Below are 20,140 nucleotides of genomic sequence, written 5' to 3'. Positions count from 1 at the left end.
CCAAGATGCTATGTCCTGGTCAGTTAGGGCGATTCGAACGTCTTCTAGAAAATCTTCGAAGGTGATTAAGGCAATAGACAGTTCCGATTGTTCGGTCCCCTTAAGAATGAAAGGGGGTTCAGTGGGAATCACTGCTCCTTCATCTTCCAACCTGGAGAGCGCATCCGCTTTTCCGTTATGGGTCCCGGGTCTATACTTGATCACAAAGTCAAAGTCTGAGAAGAAGAGGGTCCACCTCAGTTGACGAGGAGTCAAAGTCTTTGCTGTTTTCAAAAACAACAGATTACGATGATCTGTGATGATTTCTACGGTATGTAATGCCCCTAGGAGGTAGTGTCTCCATTCTTCGCATGCTCTCTTGATGGCTAGGAGCTCTTTGTCAGTGATGGTATAATTGACTTCACACGGTATGAGCTTCTTAGAGTAATATGCCACGGGGTGAAGCTGACCTGTGGTAGGGTGACATTGGGACAGAACTCCACCGAGGGCATACTGTGATGCGTCAGTTTCCAGCACGAATGGCATCTTAGGGTCTGGATGTCGGAGAATGGGTGCTCGGGTAAACTTCTCTTTAAGAAGTTGAAATGAGTTCTCAGCTGCCTCTCCCCATTTGAAAGGGACATTTTTCCTCAAAAGGGCAGGGATAGGATGTATGACCTTAGAGAAATCCTGAATGAATCGTCGATAATAGTTGGCAAAACCAAGAAAGCTCTGCACTGACTTGACGTTTCGTGGCATTTTCCAAGTTAGAATGGCATTGACCTTACTCATGTCCGTTCGGAACCCCTGAGCATCGATCACGTATCCCAAAAAGGCAACTTGTTGAACATGAAAAAGGCATTTCTCCAACTTGGCATACAGCGAGTTCTGTTGTAGCCGTTCCAACACTGTTCTTACATGTGTGATGTGGTCTAACAGAGATGCAGAATATATCAAAATATCGTCAATATAAACCACACAAAATGACTCCAAACACCCCCTTAACACCTCGTCCATAAAGAACTGGAAGGCGAGCGGGGCGTTGCAGAGGCCAAAGGGCATCACCCGGTATTCGTAGAGACCAAACTTAGTTCTAAACGCAGTCTTCCACTCATTACCCTTCTTCACGCGTACAAGATGGTAAGCCCCGCGGAGATCAAGTTTAGTGAAATAGCGAGCTCCCTTCAACTGATCCATCAACACAGGAATTAGGGGCAAAGGGTAACGGTTCTTGATTGTTACTCTGTTTATGGCTCGATAGTCTATACAAGGTCGCAACTCATCGCAGTCCTTCTTAGGTATAAAGAACATGGGCGAAGAAGCAGGAGAGGTGGAGTGTCTAATAAACCCAGACGCCAGATTGTCCTCTATGTAGGTCTTTAGATATAGTGTCTCCTTTTCCGTCAGGGCATACACCCTGCTGCAAGGGATATCCGCACCCGGAATGAGGTCTATCCGGCAATCGTAGGTGCGATGAGGAGGCAGTTGGGTGGCCTTTTGTTTGTCAAGCAAGGCGTGAAATTCACGGTACTCATTTGGTAATGCTGTTGCACAGCAAAAGGAATCAACGGAACATGCACCAGCTAAATAAGCAGCGGGTGATGGATTAGGTGGGACGTCATGGTTTATCTTGTCTCTACAATGTTCTTTACAATACTCAGAAGTCATCCTACTGTACGAGATGACCAGCTTACCTTAGGGTCATGCAGCGTGAGCCAGGGCACACCCAGAATGAGACGGAACTGCGGGGCATCTATGAGGTCGAACTGGATGTACTCACAATGATCCTCTCCAATTCTCATTAATAAAGCAAGCGTATGGTACGTTACAGGGCCTGATGAAAGTACAGTACCATCCACTGCTTTAACGGTCTCAGGCGTACGTTTCTTTTCACAGGGGATACCCAATCGGAATGCATAGTCTTGGTCGATATAGTTCCCTGTAGCCCCCGAGTCCAACAAGGCATCGACTCTTAATGAGTCCTGATTAGCTACCCATAGAGAAACACTCACGTTCATATGGGCGACTGCAGGGTGAAGGGTATTTGCCACATAAGGGGAGACCATGTTAGGTGGTCGTCTCAAATCAGAGGTCTCTATCTGATCCGAGACCTTCAGTTTTCCGATGGTTCACTTGAGGTAAGAGCGGCCTGTACTCGAGGAAGGGGATTCTTCCCCGGAACGTAGTTCCTGGCTCTACATTCATTAATGAAATGCACACCTTTGCCACAATATAGGCAAAGTTTGAGTCTCCGTCGCCTGTCCCTTTCTTCCCTGGTGAGAGGACCCCGGATTCCCCCGATTTGTATGGGTTCCGGCCCTTCTGGTGTCTTTGATTTTTCCTCACCCCCCGGCCAGGGTTTAACCATGGGGTATGAGTATCTATTGTCTCCCCTGTTTCGATCCCCTTTTCGTTCCAGCAATCGGTGATCCAGTTGGACGGTCAAATCTATTAATTCCTCACAAGTAGAAGGCAATTGCACCACCTGTGCTAATACGTCCAATTCTCCCCGTAGGCCTTGATAAAACAAAGAAATCCGCTTCTGAGCCGGCCAGTCCGTTTCTACGATAAGGCGGTTAAATGTGGTTATATATGACAACAGATCCTGGGATCCTTGTCTTAAGGTCATCAATTCGCGATCTAGGGACAACATATGGGACTTCCTGTCAAATAATTTTCGTAGTTCCAGGCAGAATTCGGAGAAATTATGCAAAACAGGGTCATTCTTTTCCAGTAAGGGGATGGTCCAACTGGACGCATTCCCTCCCATGTAGGACATCATGAAGGCTGTTTTGGAAGCCTCATCCTGAAAAACCATAGGCTTACATAGGAAATGAAGACGACATTGATTCAAAAATGTCTCAAATTTTCGAGGGTCTCCATAAAACCTTTCGGGAGGAGCTAGAGGTATTCCATGATTTTGGATTATATGGACCGTGGGATTGGTCTCGGTAGAAGTGGAAGGGGCTGCAAACGAACCCCCTGGTTGGAAGGAAGAAGGCGGCGGCAAGGTAGCCGGCCTAATCAACGGTTTCACTACCTGCTCTTTATGTGCAAGATCGGACATCTCTTTACGTAGATCAGAGACCTCTTTGTATAAGGCCTGGTTCTCTGTACGAGAGGTTTGGACTTCTTGTTGTAGTTCTGTAAAGCTCTCCAACAAGGAAGTGAGTATGGTATTTGTATCCATCGTCTAGGCTGGGCTGTATTCTTGGGCTTGTCAATCTGTCGGGATTGAAAGCAGCACAAGAACCCGCAAGCGCCATTAACCTGACTCCGATGGCCAGCAGAGACGATAGATGATAGTCCTCCCTACTCCGCACTGCACAAACCCCAACAATGGAATTATACCCACTATTTGAGTATGTACAGAAAGGGGCCGGGAGGTGGTTTGGCATCGGGGGATCTGGTACTTCTGGTATCATCTGGTCGATATACCCACGAGGTTACTGGTACTGGGACACTGCAGACGGAGGAGAGGACAGAGAGCAAGAAATTAATACCACAACCGTAACTGTCTGAACTCTTGTCCCCCCCCTTTGATTCTGAACTCACCAGTTTCTCAACCCCATGTAACCGAGAATGAATCCAAAAATACACTCTGCACGCTTGTGGAGATGTTGCCAGAAATACGGAGAAGTTAGCTTCACTTCTCGACCTAGAACACAGTTGCCTTGGGTAGATATAAGAGGGCTAATTGTACTCGGCGTTAATAGACACGCTTCGTGAGAACCACAATACTCCTTGTGGAAAGGTGTAGCCCAAGTTGCAGTCAGTGTCAGTAAACATGGACAGAGAGAATTGGAACCCCCCGGTACATAAACTATAATGGAAGATGCTTCTGCACCAAACTTAAACAAATATCAATAACCAACAATACAATATGGTAGGAGGCGAGCCCGCACTCCTCAGGAATACTTGCGCGGCAATATACGGCTTGTAACAATGATTCTACTGGAATTCTGACCACGCTGGCTCTTCGTCGGCGCTGGTTGCACAAACGATAACTGACCACGCTGGCTCTTCGTCGGCGCTGGTTGCACAAACGATAACTGACCACGCTGGCTCTTCGTCGGCGCTGGTTGCACAAACGATAACTGACCACGCTGGCTCTTCGTCGGCGCTGGTTGCACAAATGATAACTGACCACGCTGGCTTTTCGTCGGCGTAGATAAAGGTAACTCAACTCAGAGAGAACAAACCAACTGCTAACGAGAGAACACGGAACAAGATTGACAAGCCCCGTTATGTTCTGGAGGTGGAGCTTAAATAAGGCCCTCTGGGACTTGTAGTATTTCCGTAAGGGGCGTTCAGTACGGAATCTTTTGCATTTGGCAGTGTCGATGGTGGCGATCGCTACACAAACAGGCATTGAGGTGTAGCTTCTCTCTGCAGCCACGTGGACACGAAGAGGTCGAGGACGTCCAGGAGTCAATCACGAGCTGTCGCACGCAGGCTTCTCGCTGTTGGCGGTGTCGGCCACTTGATTGGAGCAAACAGGCCTTGGCTAATGCAAGCCACGCAGGAATAGAAATAGGCTTATCACTCGGACCAGCAAGGTCAGAGCGGGTGCTCCTTTTTACAGGAGCGAGGGCAAGTCTGGAGCAACCAGACCCGCAGTGTAGTTCGTAGATTTCGTCGCCAAGATGGCCGCTGACCACGTGGCTAGTGGCCGGGATGGCGCGTCGAGTGGCACAATGCAAAAGGGCCCCACGCAGATCGTGGGGAAGCTGGGGGGCTGATCTTCGGTGCAAGGGCTGCTCGGTAGTAGGGGTTCTCAGTCCCCAAAGCACAACGTCGAGGATGCCTCGGATGCCTCGGATGCCTCGGATGCTGCGCAGTCAGCTTATCGGGGGTCTTCCAAGAGGTCCGGTCCCACGTCTCTCGGTGCCTCCACGGGTCCATTCTTTGCAGGGACTGTGGATCGGGCTATGAGAAGTCTGGGAGTCTGGGTCTTGTCAGGCTCTGGGCTCGGGCTCTGGCGGGAGGCGGCGGCAAAGCACACGTCGAGTTGCTGGTTGGTACCTGTGTTCACAGGGTGGCCACTCCTAGGCCACAAGGGAGATACTCTTCAGTCTTCTGAGCAGCAGAATGTCGAAGTCCAGTCGTCTTCTTAGTTGCAAGTTGATTTCAGGATGATCCGAGGTGCTATGGCACTGCTCCCACTCTTATTCCCAATCTGAGGGGTGGATCACCTGCTAGGTCCCTCCTCTGGGTGGGACCAGGAAGGGGGGCGGTTACACCCCCTTTCCTTTGTCCAGCTCCTCGCCAGGCCTGGGTCTGGAAAGTCCCAGGACCGGTTTGGACTGGCTTATGCACGAGGACACCTTGTGTGCCCCGGGCATGTCTCAATCTATTCAGCCCTGTCCTACCCAATACACAAAATCCTGTCTGGGGTGGTGCTCGCACCTCCCAAGGCAGGAAACCCTTTGTCCAAGCCCTCCTCGCTGGAAGGACTCCCAGCAGCAGGAGGTCAGACTTGTGTCTGTGGTGGCAGCATCCATTTTGTGATGCTGAGGCTCTGGTTAACTTTAACCGGGGTTAAGGCTAGGTACATGTCGTGTCCCTCTAGAAGGGTGGAATGCTATCCCCGTCGACAGAACTGTCGAGGGGATAGTATTCCAAATCGTATGACACCTTACTCGACATGTTTTGATAAAGCCAAACCAAAGTTAGCAAATAACCGCAAGGATTATAATGCACTTAAGAGTATATGGTATGGCAACATCCCGGAACAGCTAAGGGAGTTGTTACCGACAGCAGCAGACAGGCTCAGCTCATGCTAGAGCACCATCTCACATGAAACCATGCACTCTGCCCCCAGGATTGCAGGGGCCTTCCATAGGAATGGCTTATAGGTTAACATGTGTCCAGTTAAGGTTAGATATAGGGATACTATATCTAAGCAAGAGGTGATTACACCAACTTACCCCAGCTGAGTGATCAGCCAGTTGTGTCAAAATATGGAGGCCAGGCCAGAGGTGGCACAATACATGCTGCAGCCCCTGGTAGGCCTTGGCTACACCTATGCCCTGGGTACCTATGGTACACTGTTACAGGGCCTATAAGGTGAACCAGTTTCAATTGTGTATGCACCTAAGGTACATGGAGTCCATTTTAAGGAGAGAGCAATTAGCCTGGGGCCCTGAATAGCAGGATCCCAGGCCAACTATGTCAAAAAACAGCTAAACACCAGGCAAAAAGTTTGGGGGTAACCATAGTCAGATATCCACCTTCCTACAACAATGAGGAAAGTGTCTGACCCTCCAGCCTCCAAATATTCGAGGCACATTCAGAAGGGGGCCAAAAGGACCCAGTCTCAGCTAACTCCGGGGCCCTTGCGAAGTGTCCGCTTGGGGGGAAAGGAGCTTCGGCCCTGTGCGCCACGGGGGCAGTTCTTGAGCCCCGGTGCTGGGGCGAAGCTGGACCAGCGTTTGGGCGGCAAGTGGAGGGGGCTCTCAGGCTCAGCGGCCCCCTCCGTAGTGAAGTGCAGCTCTCTTCGGCCGCCGGGCCGTGTCAGCGGGGCCCGCGGTGATGGCCAATGAGGGAGCAGTGTGGGCCGGGCCGCAGGACCAATCGCGGCACAGTGAGACGGGGGTGCGGCCAATGACGAGGCCGAACGCCCTCGTCACGTGATGGAGGCAGCGACTTGGCTTCAGGCCTAACGTGGCCTGACTGGACTACGCGGCGGCCTTCCTCAGGCTCCGGGGGCCACCGCGGGACCTCCTCTTAGTCGGGTGGGGCCCGGCCACACTGCGGCGGCCCTCTTCTGGTACCGGGGGTCACCGAGGGGTATCACAGCGCTTCCGTGGGCTGCGGCGGTGATTTGGTGCGCTGAGCGACAGCGCCTGAGGTACAGTCTCGGCTGGGCAGAAGGAGGGGGCCACTGGCGCCTTCAGGCCCGGCGCGACAGCGGCAGACAGCGACAGGCTATCGCAGTGCTCGGGGACAGCAGGTGAGCGCTTGGGGGCAAATGCAGCGCCTCGCTGACAAGATGATTCCTGCGGGGGAGAAGCGCTTTAGAATACCAGTGCCTCACAGGGGGCTTCAGCGCTAGAGTCTCGAGGGCACAGTTAGCTCAAGGCAGGCAGGATGGGAGCAAATTGAAGCGCTTGGCCACAGTTCAGTCAGGGAGAGACAGGTAGGCCCAGTTGTAGGCAGGGGATGCGCAGGGCAGCACAGTCCAGTACCTGGTCCCAGGAAGCAGGTTTCTTGGCGCTTGGATGGTTCTGCGCCCTTAGTTGCTTGTTTCTTGAAGTGGAAGGGGGGGGGTGATGAGTTGAAGGCTTGAAGAATTTCTCCTCAGTCACTGCAGATGGGCCCTGGGGTTCCCTACCACTGGGCCAGATCAGGTGGCTAACTTTGGACACCTCACCCAGCTTAAGAGGCAGCACCTTAATCTTGTCACTCCCAGTAGCATAGGTTCCTCACTAGGCCCTCCCGCCTAAAACTCCTGCGTGGGTTCCCCAGGTCAGTGATGCCCTCCCTTGCTTATATATGCCCAGGTCAGGTGACCACTCTCTAAGGCGGGAAAAGTCAGGTCCGCCTTTCTTCTGAAAGGTTCCAGGAGCTTCCCCACTCTAACTATGGACAGGGGCTGGGTGGCTGGTGTTGCAACATTGTATGGGGACCCAGCCTGCTCCTGGCAACTAGGGTGCTACACTTAAAAGACCACGCTGCAGTAGCAGGGGCCAGTGGCAGCCATGTTGGAAGTAGAGAGCACCTGCACCCTAACACAGATTAGTTATGAAAAGGTGCCCGAAGACCTAAGGGCCAACAAAAAGAAGGTGGGAAAAATGAGGGAAGGGCAAAAAAATCACGGGGAAAGACCACCCTAAGGCTGACAGGTCTAACATGCGTCCCCCCCAGCTGAAAGTGGGGAGAGCTACCCAACCTCTAGGGAGTTCTCGTCACTAAGGGGGAAAAACCGGGAGAGACCGTCAGCATTGGTGTGGTCAGCTCCGGGCCGATGTTCCACCCTAAAGTCCATCCCCTGTAGGGAAATGGACCCCCTTAGCAACTTTGGGTTTTCGCCTCTCATCTGCATGAGCCAGCGAAGGGGACGGTGGTCGGTTTGAACCAGGAAGTGAGAGCCAAAAAGGTATGGCCTCAACTTCTTCAAAGCCCAGACCACAGCGAAGGCTTCTCGCTCGATGGTACTCCATCGCCGTTCCCGAGGGAGTAGTCTCCTGGAGATGAAGGCCACAGGTTGGTCTTGGCCATCATCATTGAGTTGCGATAGCACGGCACCTACGCCATGCTCTGAGGCATCTGTCTGCACGATGAATTCTTTTTGGAAGTCCGGAGTGGCCAGCACCGGAGCGGTACACATCGCGCGCTTCAGTGTTTCAAATTCCTCCTGGAAAGCAGCCGTCCAGATGACCTGTCGTGGCTGCTTTTTGGACGTCAACTCGGTCAAGGGGGCCACGATGGTGTCATATCCCTTGACGAATCTGTGGTAATAGCCAGTGAGGCCGAGGAAAGCTCGGACCTCAGTCTGAGTTTTGGGCGGCTCCCAGGCCATGATGGTCTCAATTTTGGCCTGGAGGGGTTGCACCTTACCTCCGCCCACCAAGTGTCCCAGGTACACGACAGAGCCCTGTCCAATCTGGCACTTGCTAGCTTTGATAGTCAAGCCGGCACGTTGTAACGCCTGCAGCACCTCCTGGAGATGTTGCAGATGGTCCTCCCAGGTGCTACTGAAGACAGCTATGTCATCCAGGTAAGCTGCTGAGAAGGACTCCAGGCCAGATAATACCTGGTTCACCAACCGCTGGAAAGTGGCCGGAGCATTCTTGAGCCCGAAGGGCATCACTCGAAATTGGAAGTGACCCTCGGGGGTGGAGAACGCTGTCTTCTCCTTCGCTCCATCGGCCATGGCAATCTGCCAGTACCCCGATGTCAAGTCGATGGTGCTGAGGTACTTGGCTGCTCCCAGCCGGTCAATCAGCTCGTCTGCCCGTGGTATCGGGTGAGCATCTGTCTTGGTGACAGAATTCAACCCCCGATAATCCACACAGAACTGAAGTTCTGGTGTGGTGCCCGGTGGAGCTGCTTTCGGCACCAACACAACCGGACTAGCCCACGGGCTGCTGGAGGGTTCGATCACACCCAGCTCCAGCATCTTGATCACCTCACCCTGGATGCTGTTCCTCACTTTCTCGGACAGCCGGTAAGACTTGTTTTTCACTGGCGGACTGTCCCCTGTGTCCACATCATGGGTACACAGATGTGTGATTCCAGGCGTGAGGGAGAACAATGAGGCTTGCTGTGCCAATACCTGGTGGCAGTCCCTCTTTTGTTCTGGGGTCAAGGATAGGGAGAGGACAACTCCCTCCACTGAACCATCCTTCTCCTGAGCCGCTAGAAGGTCAGGAAGAGGCTCACTTTTCTCCTCCTCGCTCCCATCCGTCACCATGAGGAGAGCAAGCTCTGATCGCTCATGATGAGGCTTCAGGCGGTTGACGTGGAGCACCCGGTGTGGTTGTGGGGGGGTCTTCAAGTCCACGACGTAGGTGGTCTGGCCTCGACGCTCCACAATCTCGTACGGACCAGTCCACCGGTCCTGGAGGGCACTAAGCGCCCCAGGCTCCATGACCCACACCTTCTGTCCAGCGTCCAACTCCACCGTCCGAGCGTTGTGGTCATACCACTCCTTCATGCCGGCATGGCTAGTCTCCAGATTGTCTGAGGCTTCCTTCCACAGCTTGGCCATCTGGCTGCGGAATGCCAGCATGTAGCTGACAACATCACGGGGAAGCTTCTTCGAAGTCTTCTCCCAACCCTCCTTGACCAGGCTGAGGGGTCCCCTAACGGGATGGCCATAGAGCAATTCAAAGGGGCTGAACCCGACTCCCTTCTGGGGTACCTCGTGGTACGAGAACAGCAAGCAAGGGAGGAGGATGTCCCATTTCCACCTCAGGTCTTCTTGCAGACTTCGGATCATCCCCTTCAAGGTCTTGTTGAAGCGCTCTACGAGCCCGTTAGTCTGGGGGTGGCAAGGAGTGGAGAACCGATAGGTCACTCTGCATTCCTTCCACATGGCCTGCATGTAGGCCGACATGAAATTTGTGCCCCTGTCCGACACCACGACCTTGGGGAATCCCACTCGGGTAAATATCCCCATCAGGGCCCGCGCCACCACAGGTGCAATAACGGTCCTCAGAGGGATGGCCTCTGGGTACCGAGTGGCGTGGTCCATTAACACCAGATTGAACCGATGTCCAGCAGAGGTCGGAGGGTCCAACGGCCCAACGATGTCAATACCGACCCGCTCAAAAGGGGTCCCGACCACTGGGAGTGGTTCCAATGGGGCCTTCAATTTGGTCCCAGTCTTGCCACTGGCCTGGCAAGTCTTGCAGGTCTTGCAATAGGTGTCAGAGGCAACTCTCATCCTAGGCCAATAAAAATGTGGGACTAGCCTCGCAAAGGTCTTGACCTGGCCCAGGTGTCCGGCTAGAGGTATCTCATGCGCCAGTTCCATCAAAAAGGCCCGGTAACACTGGGGGACCACTAAGGCCCTCGAGGACCCATGCACCGGAACCCTTGGTTCACTGTACAGGAGGCCATCCTCCCAATACACGTGATAGTTGCCGGTCTCCTTGTTCATCGCTTGGGCTTCGGCCTGTCGCCGCATGCCTTCAAGCGTGGGGCACTCCTTCTGCGCCCAACAGAATTCCTCCCGGGTAGGACCTCCTTCCACATGCCACTCGGCAAGGGTCGGCAAGTCCCCCACGGGAACGACATCCACCTCCACGGACTTCGGGGTTACCTCCATGGGCTCCCCATCCATCACACGGGGTGTGTCCTCCACAACACTCTCCTCTGGACCGACAGTGGGTTGGGCCGTTGTTTCAGGCTCCAACCCGGGTTGAGCTTCTTGCCGAGCAGCTGAGGTGACTACGCAAGTCCACCCTGGAAATCCCAGCATCTCAGTGTGGGCCTTAATCTTCACTTCCTTCCAGGCGGTATGTTTGAGGTCATTACCGAGCAGACAGTCCACAGGTAAGGCAGGGCTGATCGCAACTCTCAACGGGCCTGACACTCCTCCCCATTCAAAGGGAACTTGAGCCACGGGATAGTAGCTCATTCTGCCGTCAGCCAACACGGCCGGATGATACACATCAGGAACAACCTGCTCAGGGGACACCAGCCGCCTCACTACAGTGGTCATACTGGCTCCTGTGTCCCTCAGAGCATCCACCTCCTCCCCATTGACCTTCACCCTCTGCTGGTACTTAGCAGTATTCGATGGTAAGGGCGTCACTGGGACCATCTCTCTATCCCCAAGTGAAACCAGGGTCAGGCCTGTCCACTCCCCTTCCCTATCTAGGGGCAGCTCCAACCCAAGCGATACGCTAGCCACCCCAGGACTCTTGCCACCAGTGGGGGCTGGGGGTCGTTTGCGACACTGGGGATCTCCCTTGTAGTGTCCGACCTCTCCGCACTCATAGCACCGGACCACTTTTGGCTGCTGACTCTTGTCAGGGTAAGTGGGCTTTGGGGAACGGTTCTGAGGTGGGGTACCTACTCCTTTCCCAATTTGTCTAGTTTGTGGGCCTCGTGAGAACTTCGTTCTTTTATCTCCACCCTCTTTCTTCTCAGGGGCGCCCTGACCGCCTTTCGGGCCATCTCCCCCGGGGCCCTTGTGTGACACCCGGGTGCTGACCCAAATATCCGCCTCCTCCGCGAGCTCACGGGAATCAGTAAGCTTGGGGTCCACCAAATGCTGGCGCAACTCCGGAAAACACTTATCCAAGAGGTGCTCTCTCAAAAAAAGGTTATACAGACCCTCAAAATCACGCACCTCGCTGCCACGCACCCAACCATCCAGAGCCTTTCGGAAATATTCAAAAACATCCACCCAATTCTGCGTGGACAGCTTATGGCTGCCACGAAACCTCTGGCGATACCTTTCAGGGGTGAGGCCAAAATGTTTGATAAGTGCCTCCTTCATGGGGGAATATGTGGTAAATAAATAAATTACCGGGACTATTTTTCTATACATTAACTGACTATAAGAACAGCTCAACAAATGAGAGGCAGAGTCCGTGGTATCTGAGTCATACGGGCTTTAATTAAGTGGCTCGAGCCAATGGACATCGTGTTCCGTCACCACTAAGGTTCAGGAAGGGATATTCAACATTTCATTAACATCAGACAATATATATAGTAAAACAGTACAGTTGCATTGAATACAGTAGGCGTAACAAGTGAAAGAGAGAAAGATAAGAACATATGGGCGTAAAAGAAGGCGTGCACAGGGCGTGCACGGAGGTGTGTGATGCAGACGTCACAAAAGTGTCATAGGTGGGTGGACACATGGAGGGGGCTTCATGGGTAGCTGGAACCTTTAACCTACTGGTGCGCGAAAAACGAGTCATGACGTGTAACTGGGGAGAGATGGGGGGCGCTGACTTCTAGCACTAATAGAGGAGACTGAAGTCTGGGATGTCAGAACGACCTGTACCTATAGTATATCTGATATCTTGTGTTTGGAGTACATGTTGCTTGATTCTAAAGGCCATCAGGGCAAAGGCTACTCGTCACTAAAGGCTAGTGTATGCATATATTTCTTTATGTATTGCGTGGGGTTATGGATCTTCTATGGAAACTAATTCAGTAAATTACTTGCACGGAGACAGAAAGACTGGACTCTATTTTCTGTAGACAGGATATGTTTATCCTGCTCGTTAGCTAGGAATGTAAATCCGGGGAGCTGAACAGATAACTGTGGGCATAACAAGGTCTTGGCAGGCAGGCCAGGCTGAGCCGGGCACCGCGGTGCTTGGCAGGAAGTAAGGGAAGGGTCAGAGATGCGGGCGGGGCTGCATCTCTCGGAGCGCTTCAGGAGGCTTGAGACCTGGATCTTGTGTCCGGGCCCTGTGGAGCCTTAGAAATGGGTGCATCTCGACAATTTAACGTGCACCATGTAGAGACATTGGCAACATAGGCCTAAAAGCCTAATTCACGTTGCTTTCACGGAGGACTGGATAACTGACATGTTAACGTTGGACGCGAATGCAAATGCGTCTTTATTTTCGGCCATTGGGGAAAGATGTATGAAGATCATGCACATATACTACATAATGGGGTACACGTAGGGGACACATAGCAGGGCAAAATTCAATTTTCCTCATTCCCTCCTTGTGCCCTACGTTCCCTTCAGGAAACATCAATATTCAAGAGACCATCTATTTGTTCAGACAGCATCATTTGCTCGTCTTTCTTCATTCGGGTACAGGATTGTGGATGTGGAATACAGGCTGTGGCGCACAAGCCGCAAATCGCTGGGCCACATTGTAAACAGAGACAACAACTGAATATGATCAATAATACTACTCCTAGGAATGACAGTACTTTCCATCCCCATGCAGATATTACACTCCAGAGCCAGCCGGACCAAGTCCAGGTGCCTGGATTCTGGTGTAGCTGATGAGCTATTTTATGAAGCCTTGTTATTGCTGAATACACTGACGGTGCGTTATTAGGAATGAAAACGCAACAACTAGATCCGATGACTCTACAAGCTCCGCCCCTATCGGCCAGGATGACGTCAAGAACAAGGCGGTTCTGAAGAACAACAATTCTCATAGCAGACTGCTCTTCTGTTAAGTTGCCTAGGGCGGAAGTAGTCTCATTCACTACTGCTTCAAGGGTTCTGGTTAACCTGCGTATTAATTTACTATTCTGGATGGGACCTATGAAGAAAAAGAAACCTTTATTGAAATCCCTATACTGTTCCAATGTAGTTTCAGTCTGATCGACAATCGGGGACTCGATCTCCCTCCTATGTCTGACATGCACTAGATGGGTATTTCGGTAATAATCGGATGGGGCTAGGAAAACTGGTGGCAGTAGGAATGCAATGTAACATGTTCCATCCCAATCTAGGGGTAAGTGTACATAAGCTGTCTGACCACATATAAAATAGGAATGACGTGAAGCTTTGAAAGTAGACTTCCCCTTATCACTGAATTCGACCACAGTAGCACAATCACTGTGTCCTAGGTGTACTGAACCATTCTTTCTAACACATAATTCACCTTTCACTGGTAGAACTGTTATAAAAGGTAAGTCTGAATTAGTCTCGGACTGAACATTCAAAATCATGAGGTTAAGGGAAAAATTACCTAGATCATATACTTCATTCTCTAGATCTGTCCCTGTTCTTCGGAGAAGACCGTCCTTGTCTGGGAAACAGGCTTTATTCATAACTGTATTCAGAAGGGAAACTGTAGATTTATTATCTAATGATGACATCAATGTAAACCATGCTCCACACGAACCATTGTGTGAAAACGGATAAGGAAAGAGAGGCAGAGCTCCCTTCATCTTCTGGTAAGGGGGGAGTCGGCCACATACCCAGCAATTTGTGGCATTGCTGGTCTGGTGCGAATGGTGTAACATACGAATAAAAGTATTGTTGCGCATTGCAAGTCGATAAGATAACTCGTGAGGGGGTAGTTCACTAAACGTGTGCACTACCGTATCATTAGAGGAGAGATGTACATGTGAACCAAGAGGAGGAAAAAATACATGTAACATACAACCAATACATGTGATCGTAAGACTCAGAATAAACATAAAAAGTAATGTAACGATGCATCTGCTTCGGAGACTTTTACAATATTTCATTTTCTTGAATTTCAGTCTATCTCTCTCACTAAGTGGGTCTATCTCATACATGTCAGAAACCTGTCTAACCGATTCACCCGAGGGGGACTTAAACAATTAAACGCTGTCTGACTTGCTAGACCTCAGTTTGATTTTATACTCCTGTTGTGGAGTTTTCTCTAACAGGGGGAGTTTAGAGTCAGTATCGGGACAGTCCTTGAAAAAAGTCTTTGGACGCAGTCCATGGAAGCGCTTGACATGACTGGAATGGAGCCAGCCTTTTCTTCCTTCCAGTTTTACGGCGGTCCTTGTGGTCATCAGAACAAGTTTCGGCTCCTTCCAGCGGGGCTCCAGAGGGCTTGAGCGATCAAAGTTGCGAACCAATACGAGATCACCAGGAACGACTTCGTGCGGTTTCACCTGGGTGTTGTCCGGGAAGGCAGCCGCGACCTGTGAACGACAAGAGAGTAGTGCAGACATCAAGGAAGCCAGGTAATCTGTCAGCATGTTACTGTCAACATCAGTGATTTTACGAGGCATAGGTGTACCCCACATGTTTGGGGGACGACCGAAAACAATTTCATAGGGTGACAAACCAGATCTGGAGTGAGCTACCATACGCATATAAAAAAGGGCAACCGGCAGGGCTACCATCCAATCTACACCTTTCTCTGCGCATACCTTCGCTAATCGTGTTTTCAGAGTTTGATTGTGTCGCTCGACAAGGCCAGCTGCCTCGGCGTGTCGTACGCAGTGGAATTTCCACTGATACCCTAACAGAAGTGATACCTGTTTCATGAGTTCGGACGAGAATGGCTGTCCATTATCTGAATACACGACACGGGGCAAACCGTATCGAGGGAAAAACTCACGAACCAGCTGTCTGGCCGTGGTCACGGCAGTGTAATCTGGGACTGGATATGCTTCTGTCCATCTGGACAGGGCACATACAACTACGAGGACATACTTGAATCCTCGACATCGATCCATCTGTATATAATCCATCTGGAGGACTTCAAAAGGATGGTCAGGAGGATGAAATCCACCTTGTTCCACGGGAATACCTTTGCCTGGATTGAACTGATAACAGATCATGCAGGTACGTACTTTCTGCTTGGCTGCAGCTCGTAAATGCTTGTTAAACCAGAGGTTCTGGATGCTGTCTAACATGGCTTTTTCTCCTAAGTGTGCTGGACTATGTGCTGTATTAATGATAACTTGGACCATAGAGTCGGGGAGAAACCAAGTGGCTTTTCCCTTCGTCAACCATCCCTGATCTGTCTGGACCCCTCCTTGTTCAGTCCATTTCTTGATTTCGTCTGGGGTAGCATGTGTCTGTATGTCTAATACATCTTGTGTAGGATCCTTAACTGTCATGCAAGTCGTCAGGGAAGAAACGTCTGTCTTTGTCGTGTCAGCTGGAATGTCTGGAGTCTGAGCTGTAAGCTTGGCTGTTCGATCTGCCAGGTCGTTACCCTGGGAAATGGTATCAGTGACCCTCGTATGAGCCTTGCACTTTATAACGGCTATAGCCGTAGGTAAATGTATTGCTTCTAACAGAGCTTGAATGAGGGGGCCATGCAGAATCTTGGTTCCATGAGAGGTCATAAAACCTCTTTCTTGCCAGAGGACTCCAAAGTCGTGAACGACTCCGAATGCATAACGTGAATCAGTATATATGTTTACTCTCAGGTTCTTGGCTCGTAGGCAGGCTTGGGTCAGAGCGATGAGCTCTGCTGCTTGGGCAGACAGGGTGTCAATGCGATGTGTTTCTATAACTTCAGTTTCAGTAGTCACTGCATATGCGGCCACTAACTCTCCTGTACTTGTCCTCATACATGAACCATCCACATAAAGTGTCAGGTCTGGGTCAGGTAATGCAATGTCTGTCAAGTCTTGTCTTGGCTTCGTAATGGTGTTAATTACATCCACACAGTCATGCGTTGCAGGGTCTGAGGAAATCGAGGGTAACAGTGTAGCAGGGTTTAATATGTTGCAGCGTCTGATCTCTATGTGTGGCTGAAACAGTGTCAGTTCATATCCTGTCAATCGTGCTATGGCCAAGTGCTGAGTCTGTGTTCGGTTTAAAAGAACTTCCACGGAGTGTGGAACCTGTACTGTCAGGGGATGTCCTAACACTATTGAATCACTTTGTCTGATAGCTAAAGCTGTGGCTGCAACTGATTTAAGGCACGCAGGCAAAGCCTGGGCCACTGGATCCAATGTACTAGAGAAATATGCACACGGCTTGTGTTGTCCTGCTTGATCTTGTGTGAGAACAGATAATGCTGTACCATCGCGTTCAGTGACAAAAAGTGTAAAAGGTTTGCTGTAGCATGGTGTCGCTAAGACAGGTGCTTGACATAAAGCTTTCTTTAATTCGTCAAAAGCCTGTGTATGTTCCTGGGTCCACGGGAGGACAGTCGATGTCGCTGCCTCCTGTGTTGTCAATTGTATCAGTGGCTTGGCTAGATATGCATACTGAGGGATCCATTGTCTGCAGTAAGAAGTGAGGCCAATAAAAGCTCCTACCTCCTTCTGTGTCTTGGGCTGTGGAAGACGTGCGATTAACTGGATACGGTCAGGTGTCAGCTGCCTACCCCTCTTGGACAGTAAGTGACCAAGGTATACCACTTGCTGGACACAGAATTGTAGCTTCGAAGGGGATACCTTGTGCCCCTTTTCTGCCAGAAAATACAAGACTGTCAGTGACGCACGTTCGCAGTCACGTTCTGTACGGGCTGTAATCAATAGATCATCAACGTATTGGAGCAGGGCAGTGTCAGTTGGCATGTGAATACTGTCTAGTTGTCGTTTCAGTGCTTGACTGTAAATACTAGGACTTTCTGTGAACCCTTGAGGTGCACGTGTGAATTTGAAGCTTCGTCCATTTAAACAGAATCCGAAAAGAAACTGGCTGTCCGGATGGATGGGGACACTAAAAAAGGCGTTCTTGAGATCGATGACAGTAAAGAATGCAGCTTCGGAATCAATGGCAGTCAACAGGGAAGAAATATCTGGGACCACTGGGTACTGGGGTATGATACATTTATTAAGTTCTCGAAGGTCAATCACTAGTCTGTAGACTGGAGGTGCATTTGGGTCAGTTCGTTTAAGAATCGGAATGATAGGGGAATTACATACATTGGAGTCAGTTTCTACAACCACTCCTTGAGCAATGAGCTCATCAATAATTTTCAACAAGGCTGTTACAGCCTCAGGTGGCAACTTGTATTGTCAGATTCGGGGTAGTACAATTCCTTGTTTCAGAGTGACACGATATGGTGTAATGTGCATACAACCTACATCAGTTGGACCTTGCGCCCATAAATGCTGTGGTACATTCAGTAATCTTGGATCAAAATCTCTTAACACATAATGTCCTTTAAAATCACGTAAAACCAATCTCACTCCTTCTGGAGAACAACAAATCACTGCTCCTAGTTCTTTCAATGTTTTAATACCAAGTACGTTTTCTGGACATGATTTCGTAAGTAACAAGTCTGTAACGCGGGACAATGGACCAACTTCTAGGGAAACTGGTTTCGATACTTCGTTAACAATAGGCTTTCCTGAAAATCCCAGGGAAACATTTCTTGAGCCTGAGAGGGGAGCCCCTGGAACCTCGTCATGACTGATGGTAGTTCTACTTGCCCCTGTATCAATCAGAAATTTTCTGTCTTTCCCTAATACCTGGCTGTGTACATAGGGACCCTCTTGATCTACAGGAACCTCGATAAGAGGCAAGCCAACCTCCCTCTCTAGGCTGTTTCATGAATACTGCTGATACTCTGGATAATCTGACTGTGCGTACTGGTACATCTGCTGTGTAATATGTTGTGTGGCAGCTATAGGCTGCGGTACTGCTACTGACTGTTGTGCGTTCTGCGGTGGTAGCGTGTTTTGTGGAACATGTTCCTGTCTAGGAGGACGCGGTCTTTCTTTCGTTTTACCAGTAGCTATATTGTGTTTCAGAACGGCACATTCGTTTATATAGTGACCTGGCTGTTTACAGTAATTGCATGTCCCTTTTACAGGAGCTGCAGAATGACTGGTCTGTGTAGTACCCCTCTTCTGACTATCTACTGGAACAGACTGTGCAACTAGTACTTTCATTTTCGTGTCTTTCATACGTCTCTTTTCGTGTTCTTGCTCTTCTCTGATTCGGTTCTGGTGATACTGTAACATTTGTAACATTTGGGACGGGGTATTAGCTTGCCAGGTACTCTCGACTTTCAGTACTCGATTTTTAACTTGTGGTAACGAATAGATGTGGATACGATTCACTACTTGTTTTCAAGCCGCTATTAATAATGAAACATTTCTCGAATCTGGAATAAAAATCACTAGTGTCTTCGTCTTGTTTCTGTTTACAGGCTGAGATGGCATCCCAGTCTTCCTTTTTCGTGGCTAGCAATCTTGGCAAGACTTGTATTAACAACTCGGGCAATGCTTTGGCTTTCTCCCCGAGACCAGTACCAGGAATTCGTGTTTTATCTTCGTCCTCTAATTCTGCCCAGTCAATCTTTTTCTCTCCCACCTCCCATTCTTTTTCTTTAAGTTTTTCATATATGCCCGCAGGCAACAGAACCTTTAACATTTTAATGATATCTGGATACGTGTACTCTCCCATGCGGAGCATGTCTTTTAATTCACGGTGGAACCCTGCTGGGTCTTTATCGTGACAGGGTACTAACTTTTTCATTTCCAGTAGTTCTATTTTCGTTAAGGGGGTGTAAACAAATACTCGTTCGAGCTCACCTCCCGTTGTCCGAACAGGATGGACTTCTCGCAAGGGATTCTGTCTGTCTATGTAAAATGTCTTCCTTACTGGGGGTGGAACAGGAACGAAATGTGGAGTCAGGAACGTTCTGTATTTGTGGCGTTGTTCTAAAATGACATTAATCAAATCGGTACCTAGGCCTTTCCATCTGTTTAGGAGCAACTAGTCCAATACATTATATAGGGGACCTGGATCAGAATGCTGGCTTTCATACAGTATAATGAGGTGTTGGATCATGTACATACCCACCAGTCGCTGGTTGTCTGGGGAAAGATTCAGAAACGTTTGGGCCACTACATCGTCTTTAAATGTGCTAGAATTACTAGTCCATTGAACTGCTGATCGGGCTAGTTCCTGTTCATGCATGGTACTGAGCTCACTGTAACCTATTCGTTGCTTCAGAACTCTATCGGTGGCTTGGAATAAATGTTCAAGAGAACACTGTTCTGGTATGGGAGGAAGAAAAGTTTCCTTGCATTCTAGGCGTGTGTGTCTGTCGAAGGGTCTTGCCCTACCTACGTACGCTATTCTATCTGGGTTCTCGGTGTCTACATCTTCGTCTGAGGTGCCGTCCTCTTTCTCGGTTTCTCTCGTTGCTCTTTCCCTTTCGTGTATGCTTAGAATTTCTTTACGAATCTTTCTATACATGGATTCTATACAACCTTGTTTACTATGTTTTCCGTCTGCTATGTTGTCACTCCATTTTATCAGGACTTTCATCTCGTCCTTGCTTTTACCTGGCTGGTCTTGTTCCCTTATCAA

At 50.0% G+C, this 20,140-nt stretch overlaps 1 protein-coding gene across 1 annotated transcript in view; it reads right to left on the bottom strand.

The window, feature by feature from the left end:
* The window catches only part of LOC144804691 (uncharacterized), a 211,245-nt gene that overhangs the window by 160,612 nt on the left and 30,493 nt on the right, over positions 1 to 20,140 (bottom strand). Inside the window, exon 3 of the mRNA XM_078671925.1 lies at positions 16,959 to 16,968. Coding sequence (XP_078528051.1) covers positions 16,959 to 16,968 — 10 coding nt within the window. The remainder of the gene's footprint in view (positions 1 to 16,958; positions 16,969 to 20,140) is intronic.

The sequence above is a fragment of the Lissotriton helveticus genome, chromosome 1_2 (genome assembly GCF_964261635.1).
Source record: "Lissotriton helveticus chromosome 1_2, aLisHel1.1, whole genome shotgun sequence".
NCBI lineage: Eukaryota > Metazoa > Chordata > Amphibia > Caudata > Salamandridae > Lissotriton > Lissotriton helveticus.
Note: the sequence above shows the minus strand (reverse complement) of the source record. Positions and strands in the feature narration are given on the sequence as shown.